Source organism: Dreissena polymorpha, chromosome 1, assembly GCF_020536995.1.
Source record: "Dreissena polymorpha isolate Duluth1 chromosome 1, UMN_Dpol_1.0, whole genome shotgun sequence".
Lineage (NCBI taxonomy): Eukaryota > Metazoa > Mollusca > Bivalvia > Myida > Dreissenidae > Dreissena > Dreissena polymorpha.
Genome location: NC_068355.1, coordinates 34,963,529 through 34,976,452, shown reverse-complemented (window position 1 = coordinate 34,976,452; position 12,924 = coordinate 34,963,529). Strand labels below are relative to the sequence as shown.

The window sequence follows — 12,924 nt, the reverse complement described above, 5'->3', positions numbered from 1 at the left end:
TTTGTAAAACATGCATGCCCCCATATGGGCTCTCCGTTGTAGTGACATCCATAGTGTGAATATGTTTTTTGTCACTGTGACCTTGTACTTTGACCTAGTGACCTGAAAATTAATAGGGGTCATCTGCAAGTCATAATCAATCATAATATCAAGTTTCATGATCCTAGGAATAAGCGTTCTTCAGTTATTATCCGGAAACCATTTTACTATTTCGGGTCACCTTGAACTTGACCTTTGACCTAGTGACCTCAAAATCAATAGAGGTCATCTGCGAGTCATGATCAATGTACCTATCAAGTTTCATGATCATAGGAATAAGCGTTCTTGAGTTATCATCCGGAAACTATCTTACTATTTCGGGTCACCATGACCTTGACCTTTGACCTAGTGACCTCAAAAGCAATATTGGTCATCTGCGCATCATGATCAATGTACCTATGAAGTTTTATGATCATAGCCATTAGCATTCTTGAATGATCATCCGGTAACCATTTTACTATTTCAGGTCACCGTGACCTTGACCTTTGACCTAGTGACCTGAAAATCAATAGGGGTCAACTGCGTTTAATGATCAATCGTAACCTATCATTTTTCATGATCCTAAGCATAAGCGTTCTTGAGTTATTATCCGGAAACCATTTTACTATTTCGGGTCACCGTGACCTTGACCTTTGACCTAATGACCTGAAAATCAATTGGGGTCATCTGCCAGCCATTATCAATCTACCTACGAAGTTTCATGATCCTAGGCATAAGCGTTCTTGAGTAATCATCCGGAAACCATTGTACTATTTCAGGTCACGGTGACCTTAACCTTTGACCTAGTGACCTGAAAATCAATAGGAATCATCTGTCAGTCATGATCAATCTACCTATCAAGTTTCATGATCCTAGGCCTAAGCATTCTTGAGTTATCATCCGGAAACTATTTTACTATTTCGGGTCAGTGACCTTGACCTTTGACCTAGTGACCTGAAAATCAATAGGGGTCATCTGTGAGTCATGATCAATGTACCTATCAAGTTAATGATCCTAGGCCTAAGTGTTCTTGAGTTATTATCCGGAAACCATTTTACTATTTTGGGTCACTGTGACCTTGACCTTTGACCTAGTGACCTAAAAATCAATAGGGGTCATCTGCGAGTCATGATCAATGCACTTATGAAGTTTTATGATCCTAGGCCCAAGCGTTCTTGAGTTATCATCCGGAAACCACCTGGTGGACTGACCGACAGACCGACCGACAGACTGACATGTGCAAAGCAATATACCCCCTCTTCTTCGAAGGGGGCATAATGAACCGTAGTGTAAGAGAGTGCTAGAAGGAGTGCTGTATATGAAGAAGAACCCGCTCAATTAATTTTGTCAGTGGACAAATAAACAACAAAACACTGAAATATGACCTGCAAGCACAACACTCTCACACAGTATTATAAAGAAGCTATTTAACCCTTTCCCCGATAGATGCGTATAATCCCGAGTCTATCGATTCCCCGATACATGCGTTTATTACCGTCTCTATCGATTACCACATACATGCGAATTTGGCCGTGTCTATCCATTACCCGATAATCCCGTATATTCCCAATGTCCATTTTCAAATGCAAATTCTGATTGATATTGACGACAAAATTGCTCAAGAAAACTCATAAACACAAACATCCGACATTTTTCTAAAGTGTCAAATAAATTTCGGCATATATTTCTATTTAAAGATTTGATGAAATAGGTGTCCAATCTGGACAATGGTATTCAAATTAGCGTAAATAACATAATGTGGTGTGCGCGCATCGTGTACAGTTAATGTTCTGTTACAAATTGTAGCCAGAAATAAATACATGTATATGCCCATGATATTTTCGTGTCAGGTCTTTGTTTGGACAAAAAGAGCGCGAAAATAGGCGTGGGTGTATTTATTTATAACAAAAACTGCGTAGCGCAGACAACAACGTGAAAGCTTCGTAGTGAATTTCCATTTAAGTATTGGGGCATCTCGCAAATGATTTTGACATTTTCCTGAATAAAATAAAAGTAATAAACGCTGTATCATTTTCATATTTTAGTTCCTTCAATATTGCAACAATTAGTGTACTGTATCTGATTGCACGCAAAGTGCCGTGTACAGTTCATGAATATTCTTTTACAACGACCAATTAACAGCGTCGTCTATATTTAGACTTAATGCAATATGTACAAGTCATTTTCTGGAAATTGGGAGAAAGTAAAAGTGATTTTTCGAAAATAGACCAACGTTTTTTTCCATTTAATTTGTCATAATTATTTATATTTTATGTTGTCTGTGTATGTTTGTTTGGTTCTCATAATGAAATCATAATCTTATGAAAATTAAATGTTTAAAGCAAGTCCCGTTTCCAAGATCATTTACGAGAATTACTTCGATATATTTACTGACATATAAAATCATGGTTTTGACAGACGACACGTGCTAATCTAAAGTTGGTGTTTTTGTAGTACACAGGATATTGGATTATTGCTGCTTAATTGAGCAATAAAACAAAGATGCAGTCGGTGGTTTTCAGTAGGTCTTTTGTACTGACCAACATAATAATCAATAATGCATGTGTTTATCTAACATTTAGGGATAAAACACACAGGATACTAGACACTTTGGACTTGTTTGGGCCATAAAACGCAATCCCGGTGGCTTTTTTCAGTAGCACACGTGTCCAGAAACTAACGAGTTCGGGTAATAAAGCACAGAGATTATGATCTGAAAACTGCATGGAGTCTGAAATAAAAACAAAATGCAGACAAATCAAAAGATTAATCGCCTAATGTTACAATTCAATATTTTAAGGTGGGGGTTCTCACTGCATTTCTTGTTGCATTCGCATACGCTTGTATTACTTGTTATAACTTATATCCTCGTATTATTTATTAGAATACAGACTTAAAATTTATATGGTTGAAATGAGAATTTATTTCTCTACAATATTTACATTGATACAAATGATGTGAAATGCAAGAAACTAAGTGAAAATTAAGCCTAAACAAGACAGGTGTAACAGTTGAGAATGTTTCCATTATTTTTCCAATAACCCTATTGAGATGGTGTAGTCAGGCTTATCAGCTGTATATGGAGTCACTGTTATCAGAACAGCAGGACTGGTATTGGCCTGGAGTGGCAGATCAGATAAGAGGTCTATCAGGGAAAGGGTTAAACCAAAAAATCAGTTAAAAAAACATCATCATGAATTTATCGTTAAATCAAGAAAATAAAGTTAACTGGTATGAAATTGATGTTAAAACAATTTTTCTTTCAGAAACTGATAGTAAAGTGTGACAGTGACAGAAGAATATCAATCAATATTTAAAATAAACCCACAATAGTGAGGTGAATGAATCAATGAAATACTTGACAGGAACGTAACAAATGTTGGGAATCAATTGATTAATGCAACAGGCACAGTTTTAAAAGCAGAAAGCTTATTTATCAGTGGTGCTTAACTTTTACTGATGAAAAGCTTTTGGTTGCAAAGTTATATGGCAATACAGCATTAAAATACTAATGTACACAAACTAGTATATAAGTATATCAATCAATAAAGAAATAACTGTATACGTAGATTGAAATGAACAGTAAATATTACGATTTCAGAGATCTGAGAAGCATATGATAACTTGTTTTCTTTTGGTTCGTTTACTTGTTACCCGATACCTACCTGAATGCGAGACAACTCTTGTTTGCCCTTAGTTTCAAAAAGACCGAATATTTGTTGTTAAGAAAAAATCGGTCCATTTAGTCGATAACAAAATTCCCCAATGTGCCATTTTATCGATTTTAAAAATATCAATTTGACAAGACTCTTTTTCTTAAAATGGCTAGAAAATCTCTGTACATATCACACATGTTATAAGGATGAATCCACCATGATTCTTACCTGTTAAATCAGCTGATGAATCTTCATAAAGTCTGCAGACCAGTTCGCCACTCAATGTGAACTTGTACAGAGCAGTACCAGAGCAGATATATAGGTCACCCTGGTTGTGGGCAATACCACGACATCTATGTTGTAACTTTAGATTCCTGCCTTTGGCAATCTGGCTCTGGCTTACTGTGATAAACTGGACCTCATACTTCGACATAGCCACTGCAACCTCAGTGGGTGTGATAAGACACATGTCATGTATGAATCCATCCCTCACATCCAAGTGGCTCACCACCTGGTACTGCTGGTTCAGAAGCTTTACTCTCTCATTATAGTAGTCTGCAACCAGTACCTGTCCATTTGGGAGAGCACATACTGCTGTGATATGACATGCGCTTGATTCACTTGGCATTTTTACATTGTGCACAGACTTCCCATTCACAGTGAAAACATGGTTTGGAAAGTTCTCTTTTATAAATATATTAGACTGTTGTATATTTTCCAGACATTTTTTACTGGCAATAAAAGAGAGTTCTTTACCCAGTACTTTCGGTATGGCTACATGGAGATGGAACAATTCATAGTGAAGTCTAATGCAGCTGTTTCTCACAACCTTGAGAGGAGCTTGTTTCAGGTTTAGCTCTTCTTTCTTCTCCTTAATAGTGCTTTTCTCAAAATCTGCTAATAAATATTTGATTTTCTCACGCATTTCACTGATTGGGTATTGCATATATTCATGTGTTGTATTAACTGTGCTGGTTTCACATTGGCGTAAATACGATACTATATTCACACGCAAACCATCCACAATAAGCCTCTCATGTTCTTTGTATGAAACCTTAAGAGACATCATTCTGTCCTCCTGATATGTCTGACATTGTTTCATTTGTGAAAGAGTATTTTCCGTTCTGACAGACAGGTTCTTGAAGTTGGTTGACTTCCCGCTGGCAGCCTGAGGTAATGGAGTTACTTGTAAGCATCGTCTGAAAAACAACCACACAGGATACATCAAGTGATTGAATAGTGATCAACTGACCAATAACCAACTGTTTACCCCGAAACGATATTAATTATAATACAAATTTAAAGGGGCATTTTAACAAAAAACATATTTAGGCACATACTATAACAATGCATGTTACATGTACATCAATTCACATGTGACTTTTCTAGAGGCAATACTATATTGATTATTATTAAAATAAAAATATATAAATAAATATGTATCTATCTACTGTGTGTTTGGGAAATAATGCAAACCGCATTGAACAACAAATTGTGTATAACATGTGTATATTAACATAAAGTTATGTATATTTAACTCATCATTATTATACTGATTAAAGTGCCACAGGACAAAGTGTGTTTTTATTAAGACATTCAGTGTTTTCAGTGTTCCAAGTTTAAATAATTCTTATGAAATGGCAATCTAAGTATAAAATACAATATTTGTATATGTCTCTTTTACAATAATATTTTTCTTTTTTTTAAGGTTATAAATTATGAGAACTTAATTCCTCTTTACTAATTGCTTTCTGGCATAAATTGTCATTAGCTTCATTAATAAATAGATGAAGAATGCTGTGGTAATTCATACTTATTGTTAAATACTGTAAAAATTAACAATGGACTAGCACATACACACATACACTCAACCATTTCGACACAAATCACAAGTATATTGACAAATATTGAAACTCCATAATTTTTAATCAAGAGATAAATTCTTGTTACCGTCTAATGTAAAGCAATTTGACTAATTTTAAGTGATTTTTCAAAAGTATAATTTGCCCCCTTGGTGCAAAAAAGGTATCATATGACATTGAAATGAGAAGGCACATAGCAATTTTTGCACCAACATGGCGAATTGATCTTGTATTTAAACATGTTATCATTTATGAAACCATTTCTTTGAATATAATAGTTTCAAAATGTTTAGCTCCCATGATAATTGGTTGCATAATAGCCCACACTTGACTTTCTTCTGAGTATAAAGAATGTAGGCATTGCATATCATATTATAATTAAACAAAAAACATAGTATGAATAAAGAAGGCCATCTGATGATGGCCCTTAAAGGGACTGTCAACCACAACGACGAAGAAAATAAAAGTTGTAAAATACCGCATTTTTTTACAATTATTAGTTTATATTGATTAAAAAATCACGACTGGTATATTACATAACTTGAACAAAATTCATATTTTCAGTATATTAGGTAATACAATTTTGCAATGTGAAATCAAAAGTACATCACAAAAATATGTGACATAACGATAAACACACTATAAATAACGCAAGTATATTGATCATTTTATATATAAAATGTATACAATTCACTACGCATGCACAATTTGCATTCCTGAGTTTACCACGTGACGATGATGTTCAATCTACTGGCGTTATTTATATTTTTGCCTGGTAGTTACCTGGTAGACATACCCAGTAAAATTTATTACCGAATATACAGAAAATATGAAAACTTAACAACTTTTTTTCAAGTAATGTAATATACCAGTCATGCTATTTTAATCAATATAAACTTATAATGGTAAAAACATATGGTATTTTACAACTTTTCTTTTCTTCGTCGTCGCGATTGAAAGTCCCTTTAAGGGTTAATCTGAGTTCCTGGACATGAATTGTGGAAGGCTTCAACTGGTGGTCTATTTTTTGACCCCACTGAATTTAGTTTAAGATTTGACTTGGTGACATTGTTTCTAGAGGCATGTTATCCACTTTCAGACTTGGTCTAGATATTGTCAAGATACCGGTACACATTCTGAGTTGTTTCCAGAATGATTCATGAAATATGGTCTCTGTAGTTGCACAAAGGATTTTCTTATTGTTCATCTGGTAAACTACTTTCAACACACAAATGACACAAAATTTGAACTCGGCCTTGACATATATTCAGGAAGCAGGATCACATGACTTTAAAGGGTTCACTAATTCATGTCATTGGATGTAAACACACCGGTGAGTGATGCAGTTTTCAAATAACTTTTAAATATACAAACAAGAAAAAGTAACCATTTTACTATTTCAAGTCACTGTGACCTTGACCTTTGACCTATTGACCCGAAAATCATTAGGGGTCTTCAGCCAGTCATGATCAATGCACTTGTGAAGTTTCATGATCCTAGGCCTAAGCATTCTTGAGTTAACATCTACAAACCATTTTACTATTTCGAGTCACTGTGACCTTGACATTTGACCCAGTGACCTGAAAATCAATAGGGTTTCAGACTTGGCCTAGATATTGTCAATGTACACATTCGTAGTTGTTTTCAGAATGAGTCATGAAATATGGTCTCTGTAGTTGCACAAAGGATTTTCTTATTGTTCATCTGGTAAACTACTTTCAACACACAAATGACACAAAATTTGAACTCGGCCTTGACATATATTCAAGAAGCAGGATCACATGACTTTAAAGGGTTCACTAATTCATGTCAATGGATGTAAACACACAGGTAAGTGATGCTTTTTTCAAATAACTTTAAAATCATTTTTTTAAAGAATTTCAAACAGTGCATACACGACAGTTTTATATATGGTTTATGACAGTGTGAAAAACATTGGAATTACTTTATTTAATAAGCCTTTGTTATTGGCCAAACATATGATGAGTAATGAATTCATATACACGGATGTGCTGCATGCAACGTGAAATCTTCGCACCAATTTCAGGCGTATTCAATAATGAAGTTTTGTATGCACCGGCCGCGCACATGAATCAGATTCATATTTGGCCTTAATACTGTCTAGATAAACATTCTAACAAAGTTTAAAGTTTCATTGATTATATGATCCAGAATTCACTGTCCAGGAATTTCTGTTACATCTCAAAGAATCACATTTTACCTTAACTTCCTGCTGTTTGTGCATGTAGTTTCTTATTTCATGGATAAGTGCATTAAACTGGCGAATATCATCACTGGTAAATGTAATTACAGCTTTCCACGATCAGGGGAAAATCCACATAATGTGGTGAAAATGTGGACATTTTTTTAGATTTTTTTTGATAGTGCATAAATCGCGTTTAATGTTGCATCTTTATGCCGAGTTACGTCTTGAACAAAGTAAATAATCAATAAACAGATGGAACCCCTAAAGCATGCTTACAAAATAGAAGAGCCTCTGTAAACCATTTAAAAGAAAAATAGATTTTTAAATTGGTCCTTCGAGACGTAATTTTCGAGTCCAATTTGTTACGTCTTTAGAGATATAAGTTTTACACTTAAGTCTGTGTCTAATCAGTGCTTACAATGGTACGGTGTTGCCTTCAAAATACCTACAATCATCATCAGAATAAATCAATTTGGGGGGTAACGTTACATTTCCGCTATTTCTAAAAATAAAATCGGGCGACCTTTTGTGTCCAAAATGTTACGTCTCGAAAAATCATTTTTTTTACGATAACGCTGTTTACTTTCACATATCGGTTGCGCAAAGGCGCCGGAAAATAACTGCACACATTATTTGATGACGTAGAACGCATTCAACGAATTTGTGTACACAAAAGCTGACAACATGGCCGAATCTTCGACACGAGTTCGGTAAGTGAAGAGAGTTACGTCTGAAATAACCTAACCTAGCCTTAAACATCCGAGTTTTTTTGTGAAACGACATGCCTTAGGTATCGTTTTATTGTTTTAAAGTAATTCGAATAGAATTATGATTTGACTTTGGTACGAAAATAAAATGCAAATGAATAAAGGACGACAGAACTGCAAGATTCAATGGCGATGTTCAAAATAGACGTCGTGTCCAAGTTACATCTTAGGAATGAAAATGCATTTAGTCGTCTTTGTTGTCTGCTACGACTTATATTTTCCCACATACTTGTGCCTGGATGGAAACAAATTAGAGATTACCCTGTTCCATGTTTTAAATTGTTATGTTTAACCAAATACAGTGTTTGAACAAAAGATGTAACGTGGACTACATTTTCGACATAAAGGATGTAACTTGGACTACAATTAATTGGGAAACCCGTCGTGTCCTAGTTACATGCCATGTCTTATCAGAAGGCAATTTCTGATCATTTAATTGTTGGGAAGAAAATCATCATGACATTTTTAATCCATTCCATCCTGAGTTGTTTCCCTATTTATTTCATACAATAAATTAACTATACACTGTTCTAATTGAGTTTGCTTTCTAAGATGTAACATTGATGCAATGAGTTGTGTCTTTGTTACAGGGACTTTTTTGTTTTGGTGTCAAAATTACATCTTCAATGTGCACAAGTAATAGTTGTATGTGCATCAAAGTGTTATAAGTACTTTAAATGGTTGCAGTGCAGGTAAGTTCATACATTGATCAGCAATGCTTTTTCTTTTATCTGAATTTAACAAACACATGTTTTTCCTGATGTCTGTGCCAAGAGATGTAACTGGACACTAGCAATTGATGTCCATGTTACGTCTACAGGTTTTAAATTATTTTGATACATTTTTTAAAAGTGCAATAGGGGTTGGTCAGAGGTTATGGTCGCTAAACTCTCGGGGCCCTCACAGTGCAGGTTTGTGTCTCGGTCGGGGCAAGATTTGGGATGCCTTCAACGTACCTGATGTACGTTTGTGGTCCTACCATACATACACATTGGTTCAAAACAAATAAACATAGACATATTCAGTGTTCATAAGTTTTATGTATGTATAAGTATGTGTTTTACGACAGGGAGCTCGAACAGTCTCTGTGTAAGCAGACCAAGAAGTCGGCCATTGACCAAACCGAGCAGCCATCCAGTGACCAGACAGCCAATGACCCGACCAAGCAGCCAGCCAGTGACCAGACAGAGCACATAGCCAGTGACCAGATGACTTCATTCAGGTACATCATTTTAATACTATTCTAATTAAGAAAATAGAATAGTGTTGTGACGAGTGATGGGGTTTACGTCGCTTTTTAACAGCTTCGGTCATATCATGGCGGTCAGTGCATCTACCATGCTTTCCTGGCTTTCTCACACCAGTACTTACACCACTTCTTTCCATATCGCTGACTTCATACTCACATAATCTAAGAATTGTAGGTGAGTGACATATTTTCATTGCCGGAAAGAAGTTCGACCCGACCGGATCTCGAACCGGATACTCAATAGTTAGTTTCACCAAAGCTACAATATTTAAGTTATGTTATTTAGGTTATGGTAGATATCATCTCGGGCTCTGACAGTGTGGGTTAGAGTCCAAGTCGGGGTAAGAACTTCTGTGTGGGATGCTTTCCACTTACCTGTGTTTGTGGTTCTACCATACATACACATTGGTTTAAAACATAAACATTCAAAAAGGTATTAGGTATGTATTTATAAGTATGTGTTATACCATAGGGAGCTTGAGCAGTCTCTGTGGAATTGGACTGAGCAGTCATCCAGCAACCAGTCAGAGCAGTCAGTCAGAAACCAGACAGAGCATTCTGATAGTGACCAACTCGAGCAGTTGGCGAGCAAGCAGACCAAGCAGTCAGCCAGTAACTATGTCGAGATGTTACCCAGTGATGAAACTGTAAAGAAGTTCAATGATGTGACCAGACAACCACCAAGCTCCAATACTGAACAGATAATCAGGTACATTTATATACTAGATTTATTATGCTTTAAGAAGTTTATTTTAATCTGATATTTTTTTTCCCAGTTTTTAAATTCAAGACAACTTGCAGGTCTCTCTCTCTCTCTTCCCCTAATTTAAGCATTGTAGTAAGCAGTTACTATACACTCAATATTGGAATACCCTTACCCAGGAAATGTATGTTCATGTATAAATGATCACTGTGATACATGTAGAAACTAATGAGTGTTTGAAAAGGTACTTGTCTTAATAAAAAATAATAGACTAAGGTGATATATATAAATATTGTATTAAATCATTACCATAGGATTTGTGCTGGAGATTACATATTGATCAAACATGGTAGAAGTTTTCTTCCTGGTGTAGTGAGTAATCATTTTGTTGGGGTTAATCGTTAGTCCAGTTTATTGTTTCTGTTCCATTGTTTTCAAGTACTTCAACCCTTTGCAGTATAAAATGAAATTGAAAATGCCATGTGTGGATAGCATGAATCAGCCGGCTGATCTTGTTTCATGCTATTCACTACTAATCTTTATACTGGTATAATCTATATAGTGGTATGCAAAACAAAATTTGTTATGTCTATGAAATGTGTACCATTGGAACTGTTTTTTTTAAATTAAGTAGTAACATAAAAGATGGGTATATGCTGCAAAGGGTTAATGTCATTCACAGTTATTTTTAAGAATTCATTTTCTTTCTAGTTTGAAACTATATTGAACTGTCTTTGAAATTTGAAATCAATGTCTGGCAAACTTTTAATATGTTTGTATACATGTATATATTTAATAAATTTATAATTTGATTTTTGGAGATAATTCAGAATTTCAAATAAAGGTGTTTTTTTAACGAGACAATTTCTTGTTCCAAACCATAAACGACACTTAAGTACTGAAGTGAGCATTTAATAGGAAGCAGCTAAACATGCCATTGAATCAAGCAAGCATTTGTTTTAAAGCTAGAAACACCTTACTTGTTATAAGTAACAATAGTATAGAAGCTTTTGTTTTACTATATAAGCAGCAACTTTAACTCAATAGTTAACAACTAAACATGTATTACATTTTAGGTGGATGAATGGCCGTGGGTCATATTCTTCAAGAAATATAAAGATAATGCATGGGTTATGAATGAAATAAGGCATACCATCCTTGAATCAGATATCCAGAGAAAGTTGGAACCACCTAAAGTGTCCAAGCTAGGTCGTCGGCTACTTTACAGATTTGAAAGTATTTAATGTTACATTAAGTATGCATCAACTGTGACATGTACATTGTAAATGTACTGTGGCCTAATGGTTAAGGTGTCCGCCTTGGGACCGGGAGGTTGAAGGTTCGAGCCCTAGAGGGAGCGTTTGTCCAGGAAATGTTTCTTTTGGGACTTATTATAAAATGGCCAGTTCCTGAGCCGCGAGCTAGTTAAATTAATGGTTAGTGACTGAAATCCGTCTGGCATCTTGCCTAGTGATAGAAGTTGGGAGGTACTTGGTATAATCAGTTGGAAGTGTCTCATAAGCCAGACTGACTTACCCTTTTAATAGGGGTGACACTATAATAAACAAAACCTTTACCTACATACATTTGTTTTCTCAGATTTTGAAGCATTTCCCCCGTCTTTGACTTTATTTTGACTTCTTGTTTTGAATTTTAAAAATATGTAACTCATCCTATATTTCCAGGTTACAAGGAAGACAAGTGAAGCAGAGAGAGAGGGAGAAATACCATGTTTGCAGTTTAGAGTTTGCTGTTGTTTTAGTCTGTGAAAATCTCAGAATAAATAATATGTTAATTACTATCTGTCTCCTTAAAAGCTATTATTTTTTTATTACCCTGCAAGTTAAAATCCGTTTATCTGATTGGTCAATATGCACTGAATATAGTTTAATATTCCTTGTCATTCATATATTGATATAAAATCAGATTTGTGGTTTAATTTTTGAAGGTGTTTAGCCCCTTTTAAGTTCTGTAATGTGCTTAGTTTTTTATTTTGAAAAGTGAACCAATTAACTAACCAATTAGCTAACCAATTAGTTAACATTGTTTAATGCAGGTTGGAATTAATGCTGAAATATAGGAGCTTTCAGCATTTCTTTCAATCAGCATTAAACTACATACATGAAAAGGTGAAAATAGGATAAACTTCGGTTATCTCTTCGCAATTTGTCTGATTTCTTTGACATCGAGATAACGAGAGTCATTTTGTCGTCCAATGTTAGTCTCTGATTTCTAAAAACATGTCAGAATTGTCATTTATAATCAAGAATTATGAACTGCTATCGTTTTAAATGTTTCTAAGTAACTAGTCTTTCATTTGGAATCAAAGAAAGGAAAAACTTTTGATTATTTTAATGTTTTTTATTGAATAAATGTTCAATTTTTGTGTCCAGTTACATCTTCGATTAAAATTGCACATATTTTAATGTCATGGCACTTTGGAGTGGAAAATCTATGCTAGGA

General features: G+C 34.9%; 2 protein-coding genes across 2 annotated transcripts in view; one reads left to right on the top strand and one right to left on the bottom strand.

The window, feature by feature from the left end:
- LOC127876698 (uncharacterized) overlaps positions 1-12,924 on the bottom strand; it is a 238,369-nt gene that overhangs the window by 50,977 nt on the left and 174,468 nt on the right. The gene's annotated exons all lie outside the window — the stretch shown is intronic.
- On the top strand, positions 7,720-12,260 carry LOC127876764 (uncharacterized). The gene is made up of 6 exons (XM_052422229.1): positions 7,720-8,452; positions 9,579-9,731; positions 10,231-10,467; positions 10,776-10,833; positions 11,538-11,697; positions 12,147-12,260. Exons 1-6 carry the CDS (start codon positions 8,427-8,429, stop codon positions 12,164-12,166), a joined length of 654 nt encoding a protein of 217 aa, XP_052278189.1. The 5' UTR covers positions 7,720-8,426; the 3' UTR covers positions 12,167-12,260.

Coding starts and splice junctions, on each gene's coding strand:
- LOC127876764 (XM_052422229.1), top strand. CDS start 8,427: ATGGCCGAATCTTCGACACGAGTTCG. Junction 8,453..9,578: donor GAATCTTCGACACGAGTTCG/GTAAGTGAAGAG, acceptor GTTTTACGACAG/GGAGCTCGAACAGTCTCTGT. Junction 9,732..10,230: donor GACCAGATGACTTCATTCAG/GTACATCATTTT, acceptor GTTATACCATAG/GGAGCTTGAGCAGTCTCTGT.